Source organism: Oryctolagus cuniculus, chromosome 7 (genome assembly GCF_051225735.1).
Source record: "Oryctolagus cuniculus isolate XC-2025 breed Fujian yellow rabbit chromosome 7, ASM5122573v1, whole genome shotgun sequence".
NCBI lineage: Eukaryota > Metazoa > Chordata > Mammalia > Lagomorpha > Leporidae > Oryctolagus > Oryctolagus cuniculus.
In genome coordinates this window covers 44,911,984-44,931,532 of record NC_142873.1, presented here as the reverse complement: position 1 = coordinate 44,931,532, position 19,549 = coordinate 44,911,984, and the positions used below count along the sequence as shown (strand labels likewise).

The following is a 19,549-nucleotide window of genomic DNA, read 5'->3' as shown; positions in this document are numbered from 1 at the left end:
GGCGCCGGCACACCAGGTTCTAGTCCTGGTTGGGGCACTGGATTCTGTCCCGGTTGCCCCTCTTCCAGGCCAGCTCTATGCTGTGGTCCGGGAGTGCAGTGGAGGATGGCCCAAGTGCTTGGGCCCTGCACCCCATGGGAGACCAGGAGAAGCACCTGGCTCCTGCCATCGGATCAGCGCGGTGTACCGGCCGCAGCGTGCCTGCCGTGGCAGCCGTTGGAGGGTGAACCAACGGCAAAAGGAAGACCTTTCTCTCTGTCTCTCTCTCTCACTGTCCACTCTGCCTGTCAAAAATGAAAAAAGAAAAAGAATTATTTTCTTTATTTTTTTATTTATTTTTTTTTTTTTTTGACAGGCAGAGTGGACAGTGAGAGAGAGAGACAGAGAGAGAAAGGTCTTCCTTTGCCGTTGGTTCACCCTCCAATGGCCGCCGCTGCAGCTGGCGCACCGCGCTGATCCTGGCAGGAGCCAGGAGCCAGGTGCTTTTCCTGGTCTCCCATGGGGTGCAGGGCCCAAGCACCTGGGCCATCCTCCACTGCACTCCCTGGCCATAGCAGAGAGCTGGCCTGGAAGAGGGGCAACCGGGACAGAATCCGGCGCCCCAACCGGGACTAGAACCCGGTGTGCCGGCGCCGCAAGGTGGAGGATTAGCCTATTGAGCCACGGCGCCGGCTTATTTTCTTTATTTTAAAGACAGAGTTACAGAGACTGGTAGAGCCAGAGAGAGAGGTCTTCCATTCCCCTGGTTCACTCCCCAAATGACCGCAACAGCCAGAGCTGAGCTGATCCGGAGCCAGGAGCCAGGAGCTTCTTCTGGGTCTCCTATGCAGGTGCAGGGGCCCAAGGACTTGGACCATCCTCTACTGCTTTCCCAGGCCTTAGAAGAGAGTTGGATCAGAAGAGGAGCAGCCAGGACATGAACTGGCGCCCATATGGGATACTGGTGCTGCAGGCTGGGGCTTTAACCCACTGCACTACAGCGCCAGCCCCTAAAATATTTTAATTCTAATAATTGAAGGAAAAAGTTGATCTATGTTGGCCCAAGTGCTTGGGCCCTGCACCCCATGGGAGACCAGGAGAAGCACCTGGCTCCTGCCTTCGGATCAGTGTGGTGCGCCGGCCGCGGCGGCCATTGGAGGGTGAACCAACGGCAAAAGGAAGACCTTCCTCTCTGTTTCTCTCACTGTCCACTCTGTCAAAAAAAAAAAAGTTACTCTATGTTGATGTTACAGGTTTGCCTGCTTGGTTTTGATGTTCTCTTGGCTAAAAAAAAAATAAACAACCAAGATTTTAAAACAGGTGAAATTTTTAAAGTGTTTGTTCATTTGAAAGGTAAAGCAACAAAGAGATTTCGATCTCCCATCTTCTGATTCACTCCCCAGATGACTACAACAGCTGAGCAGGCCAGGAGCCAGGACCCCATCTGGGTCTCCCCCATGGGTAGCAGGGACTTATAAACGAAGTTGAGCTGCTGCTGGGATGTGAACTGGACGTGAACTCTGGTATGGGATGCTGGCATTGCAAGCTGAGCTCAACCTGCAGTCTACAACACTTGCTGCATTTTTCACTTTTAAAAGGAAATACTGTATGATAAGCTGGACCAGAAGTGGAGCAGCTGGATCATGCCTGCACTGCAGGCGGTGGCTTTATCCGCTATGCCACGGTGCTGGCCCCAAGAATCTATTTTAAAACTAGAAAGACAGTAGTGACTAAGTTGAGCTTATTACTAATTCAGTGAATTTCTGAGATCTTACAGACTTTTTAAGATTTATTTATGTGAAAAGCTGAGATACAAAGAAGGAGAGAGAGAAAAAGAGAATGAGAATCTTCCATCCACTGGTTCACTGCCTGGGGCTGGGCCAGGCCAAAGCCAGGAGCCAGGAGCTTTTTCTGGGTTTCCCACATGTGTGCAAGGGCCCAAGTACTTGGGGCATCTTCCACTGTTTTTCCCGTGCACATTAGCAGGGAGTTGTATCGAAGTCGAGCAGCTGCTATGCAAACTAGCACCCTTATGAGATGCCGGCGCTGCAGGCAGAGGCTTAACCTCTACAGCACAGTGCCGACCCTGGTCTCGTGCATTTCTATGATTAATTTGTGAAGATAGTCCATTTTTTTAGAGAGTCAGTTTTGAAATAAAAGGAAACTTAGATTACTAATCTAAAGTGGCAAATGAATTGAGGGGAGATGGGGACAATCAGACCTATGAAGGAATTCCTGACCTTTAAGATTGACACCGTTTCTGCCAGTGGTGATGAACAGCTTGAAGACAGTTGAATTGGGGGTGTTGGTGAGGTAAGTCTTGAGGTCATAACTGAGCGTTAATCTTGATGATGCATTGACCACCACCTGTCAGCAAATCAGAGGAAAATCTGCACTACAGTATGCACAGAATCTGGTTCCTTCCATCTCGCCCTCGTCACTTACTTGCATGGAAGCTTCTGTTTCACAGAAATAGGCTGTCCTAGTGATCACGTATTTGAGAACTCAAAGTCGATTTACTTTTGAGAATAACATGCTTTATAGAAGTAAACTTTTGTCCCTTGTTTTTGACATATTTTCCTTTTGTATGAATCCCTATTGATGCAGCCTTGAAAATAATTACAACTGTCCTTGTCCCTCCAGTTGCACATAATCTAATCCATTTCTGAAACTTCACAGTACCTTGTTCCTCTCAATGTATTTGCAATACTGTCTTATATTGCAAATATTTTCTTTTTTTAAACATCTGTTTGAGAGGCAGAGTGCTTTCCCATCTGCTGGTTCATGCCCCAAATGCCTGCAACAGTTAGAACTAGACCAGGTGGAAGCCAGGAACTGGGAACCCAGTCCAGGCCTCTTATATGGGTGGGTGGGACCCAACTACTTGAGCTATCACCTGCTGCCTTCCAGGGAGCTACATTCAGGAAACAAAGTAAGACTCAAACCCAGGTTATTCCGATATGGAATGTGGGCATTTGTTGTGGTTGATTTCTCAACAATGTTGCAGTGGATTCATTTCTGAGAGGAGGAGCGTGGTGGGGGCAAGAGGTGCGGAGTCACCACACAGACCCCAGGAGTCCGGTGAAAGCCAGCTTGAGGCAAGCAGCCCACAGACTCGTTTATTTCAGTTAGTACAACAGCTTATACAGTCAAGACCAGCCAATCCAGTCAAGGGGCGGTCTATGCCCAACCAATCACAGCCTGTTGCCAGGCATTTTCCAAAGCCAGCCAATCACATCCTGTTGCCAGGCAGGCTCCGTTGCCAGGTGGGCTTCGAAGCCATTCCTGAGTAACTGACACTCGCTTGCCAGTGGCCATCTTGGCATGGCCTTATTCCACCACATTCCTGTTTCCATGTGGTCTCCATACGCAGCTGTGCCTGTCTTAGGTTGTCCCCCAGGGGATCTTACCTGTCATTGACTAACCAGCACTCAAATCGAGAGACCACAGGCATTTTTTTTTTTCTTTTTAAGATTTACTCATTCGGGGCTGGTGCTGTGGCATAGTGAGTTAAGCCACCGCCTGCAGTGCTGGCATCCCATAGGGGCGCTGGTTCTAGTCCCGGCTGCTCTTCTTCTTGTCCAGCTCTCTGCTATGGCCTGAGAAAGCGGTAGAAGATGCCCCAAGTCCTTGGGCCCCTGCACCCACGTGGGAGACCCAGAAGAAGTTCCTGGCTCCTGACTTCAGATCAGTGCAGCTCAGGCCGTTACAGCCAACTGGGGAGTTAACCAGCGGATGGAAGACTCTCTCTGTCTCTCCTTCTCTCTGTGTAACTCTGACTTTCAATTAAAATAAATACAATCTAAAAAAAAGAGATTTACTCATTTATTTGAAAGGCAGAATGAGAGATAGAGAGATCCTCCATTATCCACTGATTCACTTCCTAAATGCCCTTAATAGCTATGGCTGGGCCAGGTTGAAGCCAGGAGCCTGGAACTCCATCCAGTTCTCTCATGTAAGTGTCAAGGGCCCAAGCCCTCCTGCTGCCTTTCCAGGTGCATTTTCAGGAAGCTGAACTGTAAAGTGGAGCAGCTGGGACTCAACCACAGTGCTCAGACATGGATGCTGGCATCACAAGCAGTGGCTTAATCCACTGTACCATAACATGAGCCCCAAATGTGGGCATCTTGACACTAGGCCAAAGGCTTCCCACAGGTTTTTTTTTTTTAAAGATGCATTTATTTATTTGAAAGAGTTACACAGAGAAGGAGAGGCAGAGAGAGAGAGGGAGGTCTTCCATCTGCTGGTTCACTCCCCAATTGACTGAAATGGTTGGATCTGTGTTGATCTGAAGCCAGGAGCCAAGAGCCTCCTCCGGGTCTCCCACATGAGTGCAGGGGCCCAAGGACTTGGCTATAGCAGAGAGCTGGATTAGAAGTGGAGAAGCCAGAACTTGAACCAGTGCCCATATGGGATGCTGGTACTGCAAGCAGCAGCTTTACCTCGTATGCCACAGCCCCAGCCCCTCCCCACAGGTTTTTATACTTATTAGATTCTAAGATTCTAATTCATCTTTATACAACCTGTACAATGCTTTGTATATAAAGCAAGTATTTCATGATTGTTTCTCAAATATCTCCAATTTAAATGTAACATACTATCCATTTTCCATATTACTACCAGAGGGTGGTGGTTGTTTATACTCAAGAACCCTAAAATCCAAATTAGTTACATTAAGAGCTCAGTGAAGGGGGCCGGCGCCTTGGCATAGTAGGCTAAGCCTCCTGGGCACTGGTTTGAGTCCAAGCTTTTCTCCTTGTGATCTAGCTCTCTGCTGTGGCCTGGGAGAGCAGTAGAATATGGCCCAAGCCCTTGGGCCCCTGCACCCACATGGGAGACCTGGAAGAAGCTCCCTGGCCCAGCTCCCTGGCCGTTGTGACCATTTGGGGAGTGAACCAGTGGATGGAAGTTCTGTCTTAACCCTCTCTGTGTCTGTAACTTTGCCTTTCAAATAAATAAATAAAATCTTCAGAAAAAGAGCTCATTGAAGGAATGAGTGTTGTCCATTTCATCTTTGTACTTCCAGAGGCCAGCACAATGCCTGACACCTAACACCTAACAGGCTTCAGTGAATGTCTGCTAATTTATGAGTGAATAAATAAGGATTTTACAAAGTACACAAACTAGAATATAAGCGACCTTTGGCTTCTCTGTAGCAGCCATTCCCTCTCTTCTGTGACACTCTGTCCTTGCCTTTCTAGTCCCTAGCCCCTTCTCAGTCTCTTCCTACTTCTCTGCTTAGGATACAGGGTCTCTGAATGTCACCCAATTGTTCCCTCTCTACCCCTATAAACCTATGTAGAGGCCACCCTGATGTATTCATTCTTCTTCAAATGCAACATGTATTTTTTTTTTTTTTAAAGATTTATTCATTTATTTGAAAGAGTTAAGACAGAGAGGAGAGGGGCTGGTGCTGTGGCGCAGTGGGCTAACGCCTTGGCCTGAAGCACCAGCATCCCATATGGGTGCTGGTTCTAGTTCCAGCTGCTCCTCTTCTGATCCAGCTCTCTGCTGTGGACTGGGAAAGCAGTAGAATATGGCCCAAGTCCTTGGGCCCCTGCACCCACGTGGGAGACCTGGAAGAAGCTCCCGGCTCCTGGCTCCTGGCTGCGGATCAGCGCAGCTCCGGCCGTTGTGGCCAACTGGGGAGTGAACCATCGGATGAAAGACCTCTCTCTCTGCCTCTCTTCTCTTCTCTCTGTATAACTCTGACTTTCGAATAATAATAATAAAAAAAAATCTTAAAAAAAAAAAAAAAGGCCGGCGCCGCGGCTCAATAGGCTAATCCTCTGCCTTACAGCGCCGGCACACTGGGTTCTAGTCCCAGTCGGGGTGCCGAATTCTGTCCCAGTTGCCCCTCTTCCAGGCCAGCTCTCTGCTGTGGCCAGGGAGTACAGTGGAGGATGGCCCAAGTCCTTGGGCCCTGCACCCCACGAGAGACCAGGATAAGTACCTGGCTCCTGCCATCGGATCAGGGTGGTGCGCCGGCTGCAGCACGCCGGCCGCGGTGTCCATTGGAGGGTGAACCAACGGAAAAAGGAAGACCTTTCTCTCTGTCTCTCTCTCTCACTGTCCACTCTGCTTGTCAAAAAAAAAAAAAAAAAAAAAAAAAAAAAAGGAGAGATGCTGCTGGTTCACTCCCCAGATGGCTGCAACAGCCAGGACTGTGCCAGGCACAAGCCAGGAGCCAGGAGCTTTATCCCGGTCTTTCACATGGGTGCAGGGGCTCAAGTACTCAGCCATCTTCTGCTGCTTTTTCCAGGCCATTAGCAGGGAGCTGGATCAGAAATGGAGCAGCCAGGACATGAACCACCGCCAATATGGATGTCAGTGTCAGGTGGTGGCTCTACCTGCTATACTACAATGCTGGCCCTGCGACATGTACTTCTATTTGCCTTTGCACATCTTATTTACTCTGTCTTCTCCCCTTTTTTCTGAATAGTGGATTCCTAATCCTCGGGACTCAGTTTACATATCTGTCACCTCTGGAAAATCCAGCATTAACACTGAGGCAGAATACACAGCTCTCTTCCGTATTCTAAGAGGATTTCTGCCCACATCCTATTTTATATAACCCAGACTGACTGATCCTCCCTTCTCCAAAACTGTTCCATCTAGTCTTTGTTTTTGTTTTTTAGAGACATAGTGGGAGAGTCAGGGACAGAGAGAAGAGAGCGAGCGAGCGAGCAAGCGAGCGCTGGTTTACTCTCCAAATGCCCCCAACAGCCAAAGGTGGGAGCCTGGAACTCAATCTAGGTCTCCCATGTGGGTGGGACTCAACTACTTGAGCCATCATTGTGCCTTCTGGGGTCTGTGTCATAGGAAGGTAGAACTGGGCACCAGAGCAGGGACTTGAACCCAGACACTCCAGTATATGACGCAGGAGTACAAACACCTCAGCTTCTAGGCCTACTGCTTGGCCCTCAATGCACAGTCTTTCACTTTAGATGATAACATTATATTTTAATTGTTTGATCAAAAACCCAAAACATTCTTGAATCTCTTATCTGTTACATATAATGTCAGGAAATTCTATTAGCTCTACCTATAAAATACCTAGAATCTGATCAACTTCTCACCACTTTCTTTGTTACCATTTGGATCTGCCATCATATTTCATCGTATTAATTTTGTAGACTCCCCAAATGGTTTTTCAGCTTCTATCTTTGCCTCTAATTCTCTTTTTAAAAAAAAAAAAAAAGATTTATTTATTTACTTGAAAGTCAGAGTTGCACAGAGAGAGAGGAGAGGCAGAGAGAGAGAGAGAGAGAGAGAGAGAGATCTTCCATCTGATGGTTCACTCCCCAACTGACCGCAACAGCCGGAGCTTTGCTGATCCGAAGCCAGGAGCCAGGAGCTTCTTCCAGGTCTCCCATGCGGGTGCAGGGGCCCAAGGGCTTGGGCCATCTTCTACTGATTTTCCAGGCCATAGCACAGAGCTGGACTGGAAGAGGAGCAACTGGGACTAGAACCCAGTGCCCATATGGGATGCTGGCGCTTCAGGCCAGGGCATTAACCCACTATGCTACAGCGCTGGCCCCTCTAATTCTCTTACCAACTGGTAGTCACGGTGGTCTCTTAAAACTTACATCTGATTAGTCATTCTTCTGGATAAGAATCCTAAGCACTGGTGCTGGTGTTGTGGTGCAGAGGTTTAAGCTGCCACTCGCAATGCTGGCAGCCCATATTGGAGTGCTGATTTGAGTCTTGGCTGCTCTATTTCCAAACCATTTTTTTTTTTTTTTTTTTAAGATTTACTTATTTATTTGGAAGGCAGTTACAGAGAGAGAGAGAGGGAGATACAGAGAGAAGTCTTCCATCCACTGATTTACTCACTGAATGGCTACAACAGTTGGAGATGGGCAGGTCCAAGGCCAGAAGCCAGGAGCTTCTTCCAGGTCTCCCACATGAGTGGTATTAGCTCAAGCATCTTCCTCTGCTTTCCCACACGCATTAGCAGGGAACTAGATTGGAAGTAGAGCAGCTGGGACTTGAACCAGAGCCCATATGGTCTGCTGGTGCCTCAGGCTACACCACAGCTCTCACCCTCAAACCAGCTTCTTGCCAATGCTCCTGGGAAGGCAGTGGATGATGATTCAAGTGCGTGGACTCCTGCCACCCATGTGGGAGACCTGGTTGGAGATTCTGATTTTGGCTTTAGCCTGGCCCAGTCCTGGCTGCTGCAGCCATTTAGGGAGTGAACCAGGAGATGGAAGATCAATCGATCTCTCTTTCCCTTTCAAATAAATAAATCTTTTTTTTTTTTTTTTTTTAGCTTATGTTTAATTTTAAGTTCTAATTAAGTTTGCTGGCTGGCTTAACATCTGTTATGTGAGTGTATTTCCTTTCCTAGGTTGTTTCTTCTTTCTTTCTTTCTTTTTTTTTTTTTTGTTCCTTAGATTTATTTATTTGAAACACAAAATGACAGAGAAGCAGGCCCAACACACAGATCTTCCATCTGCTGGTTCACTCCCCAGATACCTTTTTTTTTTTTTTTTTTGACAAGCAGAGTGGACAGTGAGAGAGAGAGACAGAGAGAAAGGTCTTCCTTTGCCTTTGGTTCACCCTCCAATGGCCGCCACGGCCGGTGCACTGCGGCTGGCGCACCGCGCTGATCCAGTGACAGGAGCCAGGTACTTCTCCTGGTCTCCCATGGGGTACAGGGCCCAAGGGATTGGGCCATCCTCCACTGCACTCCCTGGCCACAGCAGAGAGCTGGCCTGGAAGAGGGGCAACCGGGACAGAATCCGGCGCCCCGACCGGGACTAGAACCCGGTGTGCCGGCGCTGTAAGGCAGAGGATTAGCCTAGTGAGCCATGGCGCCGGCCCCCAAATACCTTTTAAACAGCCAGGAGCCAGGAGGAACTCCATGCTGTCTCCCAGGTGGGTGGCAGGAGCCCAAGTATTTGGGTCATTTTCTGCTGCCTCCTATGTACATTAACTGAAAGCTGGATTGGAAACAGAGATAGGATTCCAATATGGCTGCAGGCATCAGAAGTGGTGGCTAAGCTTGCTGTGCGATAATGCCCACCCCTAGGATCCAGTGCCTGTATGCGTATCCCCAGACATGGAAATAGTTCCTTTTGGTTCTTCAGTCCTGGCGTGGTGGGTTTTACCTCTCTGTATGTTTTCACCACTCCGGGGATATCATGAAAAATTGTTGCAGTTCCTGGGCTCCTGGCCACTCCCACTCCAGTGACAATGTCCGTCTGCAGAATATTTCCAGCAGAAATCATCCACACGCCAGGTTCCCCTAGGAAGAGACAGGAGAAAGACATGGCTGTGAACTTGGATACGAATCACTCTAATCTTACTCAGATTCCTTCTCACAGACCACTCAAACATGCAGCCGTCTCTCCCAGGAGAAACACCCAGCCTTGTCGATAACTGTTCTCAGAATGTCAGTTTTCCCTTCTTATATCTCACCAGCAAAATAAAAGAAGACCTACTGACCTTCAGGGTTACTTAGTTGGAAAATGTAACTGTTCTCAGGAGAAAGAACTCTGATAGAACTTTGTGTAGACCGCACTGAGGATGAACCTGTTTTCTGCTATTGGTTGATGCCAGCAGAGAGACTGTAGGGAAGCCACAACTGGCAGGAGGATTGTTTATTTTGGCTTAAATTTGAAGGTGGCAGAGGCATTCCAGAAATTAGCTTAGATGACTAACCTACAGGATTACTGAGCCTGGCTTGTGGCCCTTTTACTTTTTTATCCAAAATGATATGGATTTGGGATGCCCTCAAAATTCCGGAATGGGAGGCCAAGTGACACTGCTGGCAAAACCTAGCTAAGGAGAGTGAAAAAAGCCTCTGCTTCATTCACAAGGTGTTTATACTCATGGGATGATAACTCTCAATGTTAACTTCACAGCAGGTTTAGCTCACTGGTCATAGATGGCATGTTAGTAGTGACTGCATGCAAACCACTTGTTATAGGACAGCAGGATTTGACCTAGGCTCAATAAAGTTCCCTTGGTATCAAGTCCAAAATATGTAGCTAGTGTTAAAATCAGGTCCAGTGTTACATCACTTTGTCTGAACATACATATCCATAGTTCACAGAAGAAGTTGCAAGGCACTACCCGGCCATTCTTGCTCAAATGAATTATTTGGATATATACTTCCAGGCGGTGTAAGTCACGTCGGGATTATATGCTATGTATAAGCCCAAATAACAGATGTTTCCTACTTGAGGACTGATTTTCCATTATTTTATTTAACTGAATAGAATTTCTTAGGACAGAAATGCTTTGCTGATCAAGAGTACAGTTTAGGGGCCGGTGCTGTGGTGTAGTGGGTTGAGCCATTGCCCGCAGTACCGGCATCCCATGTGGGTGCTGGTTCGGGACCTGGCTGCTCCACTTCTGATCCAGCTCTCTGCTGTGGCCTGACAAAGCAGTGGAAGATGGCCCAAGTCCTTGGGCCCCTGCACCTGCGTGGGAGACCCAGGGGAGGCTCCTGGCTCCTGGCTTCATATTGGTACAGCTCCGGCTGTTGTGGCCAATTGGGGAGTGAGCCAGCATATGGAAGACCTCTCTCTCTCTCTCTGCCTCCGCTTATATCTCCGTGTAACTCTTTCAAATAAATAAATATAAAAAAAGAGTACAGTTTAGTCCAACACAAGGCCAAATCGTATTACAGTGAAGGTATTTTAAGTTAGGCCCTAAAATGTGCCTCACAAAAGAGTACACACACATTGACTTTGAGAATTAGAGCCTTGCTGCCCTTTCATTCCTTTTGTTTCGTTCTTTATTGTTTTTCACCTTAGCAAGTGTCCTTCTTAAGAAGCGGAAGGTTGGTAAAGACACAGTATCCTGCAGCATCTACACAATACAATGTAGAGCTTTGTATTCAATATGTACTTGTTAAGCACTACTGGCTGACTTCTACCAGGCTAGCTATTGAAAGAAATGTGCATTAAACAGAATTATCAGTTAACATGACAAATAGTGAAATACTCCAAACTATTTTCTTCCTCAGATAACATATATTTGGGGAAAATTCCTCTATGGGATTCACTATTTCATACCCTGAATTAACTGTCAGCTGTGAAGTAGAGAAGGAAATGTATACAGACCATGCTGGTTGACCAGGTGAGTACTAAAGCAAATGACATCTCCAACGAAGGTAAGCTTGGTGTCTGGCTCAATGGCGTGCTCTACAGCAACAGGAATATAATCTGCCATGCCTGGATGTCTCCGGTCCCAGAGCCCCACAATTGTCACCCCTCTGTTCACAGCCTGAGCCATGTAAGTGTAGTTCCTGTTTCCTGGTCCAATAAGCAACAAGTCATCTCTAAAAATAGACAGGAGAGAGAGAGAAATATCTGAAGAGTCAGCAGTCCATCAGCAGTTCTGGGGTGGACCTTATTGCAACATTTTATGGTCAAGCATCTCAGAAGCTCAGAAGGAATTCTACAGGAGAATAGGCGGCCACAGACCAAACAAGGACCATCCTATCACCTTCTATGCACAGTAAGGACCATCCTACCATCTTCCTATGCACAGTAAGGACCATCCTACCCCTTCCTGTGCACAGTAAGGACCATCCTACCACCTCCCTGTACACAGTAAGGACCATCCTACCACCTTCCTGTGCACAGTAAGGACCATCCTACCACCTTCCTGTGCACAGTAAGGACCATCCTACCACCTTCCTGTGCACAGTAAGGACCATCCTACCCCTTCCTGTGCACAGTAAGGACCATCCTACCACCTCCCTGTGCACAGTAAGGACCATCCTACCACCTTCCTGTGCACAGTAAGGACCATCCTACCACCTTCTATGCACAGTAAGGACCATCCTACCACCTTCCTGTGCACAGTAAGGACCATCCTACCACCTTTCTGTGCAGGGTGCCTGGTTCGGCATCCCCTCAGTTCTCATGAGAACAATGGCAGTGAGTTTTCACTACAAGAATTTCTTGTTAATTTTTGTCCCCCAGTAAAGCTTTTGGATAATAACACTCCAATGAACTCTTTATGGGTCTTTCTGTGAATTAGGACTTGACAGATTCCAAACATCCTGAAATTTTTCTTTATTGATAACTAATATCATTCTTTTTTTTTTTTTTTAACTAATACCATTCTTTAACTGACTCTGATCTTTTTTAAAAATCTTAACAGAAGACATAAAGATCAGGTTCCAAGTTCAGCATGTCAGAAGAACCTGCTGAGGCTGCTACATAACATTCCCACAGTACCAACATAATTCCTTTGACTTCCATACCTGTTCAGAGCCAAGTAAAGCTGAGTATTGTGTGTGTGGAATTTCTCTCCGATGCTATTATAAAACTGAACAACAAAAGTGAGGGACATGCCCAGTGGAAAGGCGGATAGGGTCCTTCCTTGAGCTGTGTACAGCTTGGGTTGACTGCTCATTCGCAGGTAAGTCACAGGCGCTACCTGTGGGAGACAAGACAGAGAAGGATGCACTAGAGGAGAGCTGCTACCATATTCTGAGATCTGTAATTAACGATAGAAACAGATTTGATTTGAGGTGATTTAAATCGGAGTGAAAAGAATTATGATAGCACAGGAAGTGGTTAATTATTAAAGCTACATGAAGAGAAGTTGGAGGTTTTGAGGAAAGGACTGAAAATAGGTGAATTGAGCAAGGTGCTCAGTATTTATTGATAAATAATTGATTACTTATGAAAAATACCGTGGGTTATGTTTCATTCTGTAGGAAATAATTGCACTACAATAAGAGAAGTCCGGATTTGAATCATATAACTTCATTATTTCATCGCCTCCCACACCTATCCTGGGATTCAGATTTCTTAGTAGTTAAGTGGAGTTAACAGTTCTAGCTCAGAGGATTTTGTGGCACAGCAGAACCATCACAGTGGCTGGAACATGGTAGATGGTAAATGCCTAATTTTTTTTGTTTGTTTTAGATAGCATTAGTTTATTATAAAAGAGACATGGAAATTATTTACATGATGAAAAGATTTCAGAACTTCAATGGAATGGGAAGCTTCATGTGATGCTGTTTCAGAGATTTCAATCTACATATTTTCCAAGAATGTCACCATCTCTAAATAGAAAATAATCCTTGTCGTCTAGAACTACTTTAGTGCCTCCATATTCTGGAAGAAGAACTTTATCTCCAACTTTCACACTAACTGGTTGAATCTCTCCACCCTTTCCTTTAGAGCCTGATCCAACAGCTACTACCATTGCTTGCAATACTTTTCCTTGAGATTTTTCAGGGAGCATAATGCCTCCTTTGGTTACTGTTTCTGCAGCGCTCCTCTCCACCAAGACCCGGTCAAAGAGCGGAAGAAACTTCCTAAATGCCTGTCCTGCCATGGCCCCAGCGCTGCAGCTTTCGCTCCGCTCTCGCGCCGCTCCAAGGAGAGACCCGCAGCCTGACCCCAATGCCTAATTTTTTTGTGTGTATTATACTGGCTTACCTCTGAGCTCTCTTCTAATTCTAAACTTTAAAAAAAAAATTTTTTTTAAGATTTATTTATTTATTTGAAAGACAGAGTTACAGAGAGAGAAGGAGACCCAGAGGGAGAGAGAGAACTTCCATTTGCTGGTTCTCTCCCCAAATGGCCTCAACAGACAGGGCTGGGTTGGGCTGAAGCCAGGAGCCAGGAGCTTCTTCCAGGTCTCCCACTTGGATGGCAGGGCCTTAAACACTAGGACCATCTTCCACTGCCTTTTTTAGGCTATTAGCAAGGAGCTAGATTGGAAGTGGAGCAGCCTGGATGGACACAAACAGCTGCCCATATGGGATGCTGGCATTGCAGGCGGCAGCTTTACTTGCTACACCTCAGTGCCAGCCCTTGTTGTTAGAGTTTTTAAAGTTTAGGGGCTGGTATTGTGGTGTAAGGGATAAAGCTGCCACCCGCGGTTCTGGCATTCAATATGGGTTCCCGTTCTTGTCCCAGCTGCTCTACTTCTGATCTAGCTCCTTGCTAAAGGCCTGGAAAAAGCAGCGGAAGATGGCCCAAGTGTTTGGGCCCCTGCCACTCTACATGGGAGACCAGAAGAAGCTCCTGGCTCCTGGCTTTGGCTTGGTCCAGTCCTGGCTGGGGAGTGAACATGCAGATGGAAGATCTCTCTGTCTTTCCCTCTCTCTGACTTTCAGATAAATAAATAAACCTTTAAAAAGTAAAATTAAATTCTAACAACAAAGTCTGATTTTGATGGCAGTAGTTCTACATTTATCCCACAGCAGCTCTTTTGCCAAAGCTGCTCAGAAAACAACCAAGACAACCGTACCGATTTGAGGCCAATTTCTTTTATAAATAACAAGGGCTCTCAAGTCCATTTTAATCTGGTGGTTTATCATCATGCTAAGATTTGCCTCTTATCTTACACTTTCATGTCTGACATTCAGAGAAGTTTCTAGTCTCAAAAAAGGAAAAAAGGAGATTTGCTTCATTTTAAAAGTTATTTATTTTTATTTATTTGAAAGGTCAAGTGACAAGAGATCTTCATCTATTATTTCACTCCTCAAATAATGGTGACAACCAGGGCTGAGCCAGGCCAAAGCCAGGAGCCAGGAACTCCATCCAGGTCTCCCATGTGGTTGTCAGGGGTTTGAGACATTATCTACTGCCTCCTAGGGTGCAAGTTAGCAGGAAGCTGGATTGGAAGCAGAGGTGGGAATTAGTCCCAGGCACTCTGATATGGGATGCTGGTGGCTGGGCCGTAACACCTGTCCCACAAAGCTGCCTCTTCAGGCCATTGTATTATTATTGCCTTGCAGAAGTTCCTGAACTCACCTGAACCCCAGTTATAGTTGTTTGGTTTACTCCAAAAGGTTCTATGGAAGTGACTTCCAAGACGGCAGTCCCTGCAATGGATCCAGCTTTCAGGAGTCCTTCACCGTCCTCCTCAATGACGGATGAATTAGGGAAACATCTGAGAACACGAGAACTCACAAAGGCAGCTCCTTCCCTAGGGAACAAACGGGGGCCCTGCCGAGAGAGGCTGTTCATGGCTGCTTGCCATTCTCCACATTGTGTGCTTCTGATAAAAGTCTCATTTTATATTATTCTTATATCTTTAAAATCAAAGGCTAGGACACATTTATCAGTAAAAAATTATTCAGCCAAAACAATTGAAAAAAGGCATGCAAACAAATACTTGTACATGAGCGTTCATAGCAGCACTATTCACAACAGTCAAAAGGTGAAAACAACCCAAATGTCCATCAGTGGATGACTGCATGAACAAGATGTGATTGATCCATAAAACGGAGTGATCATTCAGTCACAAAAAAGAATGAAGTACTGATACATGATACACTGAGGATGGACTTCAAACACACGCTAACTGAAGGGAACCAACATAAGAAGTCTTGTATTGCATGATTCCATTTACATGAAATATCCAGAGTATCCACAGAGACAGAAGGCAGATTGTTGGTTGTCAGGGGTGGGGGGAAGGAGAGTGGGGAGTGACCGCTTAAGGGAATGGGGTCTGCTTAGGTGGTGCTGAAAACATTTTGCAACTGGGTAGAGGTGATGATTGTACACTTCTGTGTGTGTGTAATGCCACTGAGTTTTATACTTTAAATGGTTAGTTTTATATAATGTAAATGTCACCTTAACTAAAAACAAAGTAGTCAGGGAATAGAAAAATCTCCTAGAAGGCAAATGTAGTTGTTTCCGTGTGCAATGTTTTACTGAAGATACTTGAAGTTATAACCTGGTCTCTCCTTTCCCTTCCCTACCTGTTGGTGTAGAGTTTAAGCTGAGAGTTCATAGGCATCAGAATCTGCTCGGGTTGGCACTCCGGATAGAAAAGTTGGAGTTTTTCAAACACCTATAGCGAGAAAATAATATTTTCCTCATTTAGAAAGACAAATTATGGCCTTTACTCCATGTGGACTTCAGTAAAATCACACAGGATAATCACAAATTAACAGTCTGCCTAACTTCTACTTAGTCTAAGATCTTCCACAATACTCCTTTTCAGAATGAGCCAGGCACTTAGATCTAGGTATTCTAGAATAGACAACCTGATGAGTCCTGCTTCTGTCTAAGAGGGACTAGGAATGGTCACAGTTTTTACTCACCGCATCTTCTATATCACTTAGATATGAATTATAAAATAGCTTTGAAAAGTGTGCTTTTAGCTCTGATAATTGAAAGACTTTGGAACAGAGAACCTATAATGTTGAATTAGTAAGGGACTACTACCTCCTCTACATCACACTGAGACAGAGAACCAAAAAGCCAAAATAGAGCGGGCAAGAATCAGCTCCAAATTAGGAAACAGAGAAACTTACTTGCCCCATACAATGGTGACTCATCTTGAATTCTAAAAACAATACAGCCATTTAGGTTTTTGCTTGAGAACATCTGAAGAAACTGTTCATACTCTTCCACTTTACCACAAATTAGGGCTGTAGTTCATTCTACCTGTGAATATATCTAAATGGGCAAGTCATAGCATCTACATTAGATGCCACAGCTCAGAAATTAAACCCTCTCTAGGTATTATAGGTTCACAGCTTGTGTTCATAGTGTGGGGAGTTGAAGGAAGAACATGTGCTAAGGTTTCTAATGTCAATACTATACTGAAGCGATTAGCAGAAATAACACAGGCCTAGGAACTACAAACCCGTTCCAAGAGTCTCTCTAGTAGTTTCTCCCTTTCTTTTTAGACTAAGCTCTTCATAGATGGTAAGATTTTCTTCTCCTTGATATATAAAATCAAGATCTAGGTTTAGGAGCTTACCAGGATCTGAACTTCATCAGACAATTCCAACGAATTTCCCTCCAACTGCCCAGAGGAACTGTTCATGCAGCGGACAGTGACTTTGATGCTGGTCCGGCCAGCTGCTTTTGTACGGACAACCATTGCAAAGTTATTCTCTACCTGGAGCTGTAGAAACACCTAGACAGGGAGGGTATGGATTCAGAAATATTCATGAGTAAACACTGTGCCCTTCCTTCTCTGTTGTAACAAGGAAAATGTATGTTGAAAAGGGCTTTCTAGAAGAACTAGAGTACAAGAGTTTATTTTCATTTGCTCCCCCCCACCCCTTCCTCTTATTTGAGAGAGTGCTTCCCTCCACTGTTCACTTCTCAGTTGCTTATAATGACTCTGGGCCAGAGAATAAAGCTGGGAACCAGGAACTCTATCCAGGTCTCTTGCATGGGTGGCAAGAACCCAACTACTTGAGCCACCAGCGCTGCCTCCCAGGGTTCAGGAAGCTGGAGTCAAGAGTGCAGACAGTTATCCAGCTCAGGCTCTCTTGAAATGAGATTCAGGCATCTTAACCACTAGCCCCATAGCCTTTTCTTTTCCTATTCCCAGTAGCATAGTCCTCCTTGAAGTAAATCTATGTTTGCAGTGTTCAACTCATTGTAGCAAGCATGCCTAAGACTCTTTTACATTACCTCAAAGTTAATTCATTGATAGAAAAGTGGAAATGATGCAAGTGGTTTCCAAAATGGGCCCAGACAATAGAAGCTGAGATAGGAGCGAAGTGAAGCAAACTATTCCTGGAGTTCAGGGTAGTAGGGAACAATGAGTTCCAGAAAGAGAAGCTCCATCTTTAGGACAATGCTAAAACTGGCTGACCATCTTCCTACCTGCCTTACTCACCATTCCAGTCTAGATGGGATTAGGAGGATTAGAACTCGACAGACTTCTGGCAATAGGGACAGTATGGTCAAAATGAAGGCAAATATGTGTTGAAGAAAGCACTTGCCCACCTTTCGCATTTCATGTCCTAACTCCCCAGCATTCTTGCTGGCAACAGCCCTCAAAACCTTTCTACCTCTCTTGACTCATAGTTGAGTCCCAAATTCCAAAATCGCCTCTCCCTTCTCTCTGATATAAGAACTCTCGTTTCCTGAGGCTGACACTGTAGCATGGCAAGTTAGGCTGCCACTCGTGACACCAGCTCCAGTCCCAGCTGCTTCACTTCTGATCCAGCTCCCTGCTAATGTGCCTGGGAAAAACTGGAAAATGGCCCAAGTACTTGAACCCCTGCCACCCATGTGGGAGACATGGATGAAGTTCCAGGCCCCTGGCTTCAATCTGGCCCAGCCCTGGCCGTTGTAGCCATTTGGGGAGTGAACTAGCAGATGGAAGATCTCTCTCTTTTTCTCGCTCTAAGTCTGCCTTTCGAATATGTAATAAATAAATATTTTAACAAATCTCATTTCCTTTGTGCAAATCTCAATCAGTTGTCTGGAAAAGAGCCTCAGGCTAAGAGCAAGTGGTGAGGCAGGTTTCTGGCACAGGAACTAAGACACCATTTGGGATGCCTGGATCCCGCATCAGAGTTCTTGGTTTGAGTCTTGGCTCCTCTGCTTCTGATCCAGCTTCCTGCAAATGTGTACCCTGAAAGGCAGGAAATGATAACTCAAGCATTGGGTCACTACCATTCATGTGGGACACCGGATTGAGCTCTGGGCTTCAGCCTGGCCCATCCCAGGCTGTGGCAGGTATTTGTGGAGTGAACAGATGGAAGATCTCTCTCTCTCTCTCTCTCTTTTTCTTTCTTTCTTTCTTTCTTTCTTTTTTTAAAGATTTATTTTATTTATTTGAAATACAGAGTTACAGAGAGAGGTAGAGACAGATAGAGAGGTCTTCCATTGCTGGTTCACTCCCCAATTGGCCACAACGGCCGGAGCTGCACCGATCCAAAGCCAGGAGTCAGGAGCTTCCTTCTGGTCTCCCACATGGGTGCAGGGGCCCAAGGACTTGAGCCATATTCTACTGCTTTCCCAGGCCATAGCAGAGAGCTGGATTGGAAGAGGAGCAGCCGGGACTAGAACCGGCGCCCATATGGGATGCTGGCACTTCAGGCCATGGCCTTAACCCACTGCACCACAGCGCTGGCCTCCTCTCTGACTTTCAAATAAAATGACACTTAAAAACAAAAAACAACAAAAAACAAAAAACAAGTGGCTTAAAATTGGTTAATCCAAGTGAATCTCTAAATAGCAACATTTCCACAGTGTAGGAAGTCTGCCTTGTGGGGCAATGCAGACCTTTCTCTCACCCATTTCATCATTCAGTTTGCCTATGCTGAGTCTGAGGCAGGAAAAGAAAATATTTGCATGGCTCTCAGTGATTCCATCTGCTACAGGAAACATTGGTACTTTACATAACAAAGCTAAGAAACTAAGGCCTAGGCCATTCCCTCTCTTCACACAACCTCGATTTGCTCTTCCAGAAACAAAGCCAAATCTCCATGCTGAATCATACCCAACTAAGTACAGTTCCAATCCTCCTCCATTCCAAATACAACTGGGCTCTGGAAAGTACCTTATAGAAGAACCTACCATCCTAAATTATAGACTCAGCATATTTTTAGAAAAATTATGAATAGATTTAAAAAATTTATTTACTTGAAAGGCAGAGTTACAGAGAGGCAGCACGAGCGAGCTAGCTTCCATCCTCTGATGTACTCCCTGAGTGGCTGCAACAGTCTGGTATGAGTTAGGCTGAAGCTAGGAGCCTGGAAGTGCATCTGGGTCTCCCATATGGGTAGCAAAGACCCAAGTACTTGGGTCAACCTCTGCTGCTTTCCCTAGCTGGGAGCTGCATCAGAAGTGGAGCAGCTGGGACTGGAACTGGCACTCAT

The 19,549-nt window shown here is 45.8% G+C and overlaps 2 protein-coding genes and 1 long non-coding RNA gene across 3 annotated transcripts in view; 1 reads left to right on the top strand and 2 right to left on the bottom strand.

Annotated features, from left to right (window-relative positions):
• NUP210L (nucleoporin 210 like) overlaps positions 1-19,549 on the bottom strand; it is a 126,625-nt gene that overhangs the window by 7,648 nt on the left and 99,428 nt on the right. The window contains exons 28-34 of the mRNA XM_002715340.6: positions 16,684-16,842; positions 15,674-15,765; positions 14,721-14,895; positions 12,209-12,384; positions 11,058-11,275; positions 9,096-9,232; positions 2,220-2,346 (exon numbers count right to left, since the gene is read on the bottom strand). Coding sequence (XP_002715386.4) covers positions 2,220-2,346; positions 9,096-9,232; positions 11,058-11,275; positions 12,209-12,384; positions 14,721-14,895; positions 15,674-15,765; positions 16,684-16,842 — 1,084 coding nt within the window. The remainder of the gene's footprint in view (positions 1-2,219; positions 2,347-9,095; positions 9,233-11,057; positions 11,276-12,208; positions 12,385-14,720; positions 14,896-15,673; positions 15,766-16,683; positions 16,843-19,549) is intronic.
• LOC149125504 (uncharacterized) lies at positions 10,509-18,110 on the top strand. The gene is made up of 2 exons (XR_016210601.1): positions 10,509-11,073; positions 14,705-18,110. It is a non-coding gene; the product is annotated as an uncharacterized LOC149125504 (long non-coding RNA).
• On the bottom strand, positions 12,860-13,361 carry LOC100353436 (10 kDa heat shock protein, mitochondrial). The gene has a single exon (XM_051857290.3). It carries the CDS (start codon positions 13,291-13,293, stop codon positions 12,985-12,987), a length of 309 nt encoding a protein of 102 aa, XP_051713250.3. The 5' UTR covers positions 13,294-13,361; the 3' UTR covers positions 12,860-12,984.

Coding starts and splice junctions, on each gene's coding strand:
- LOC100353436 (XM_051857290.3), bottom strand. CDS start 13,293: ATGGCAGGACAGGCATTTAGGAAGTTTCTTCCGCTCTTTGACCGGGTC.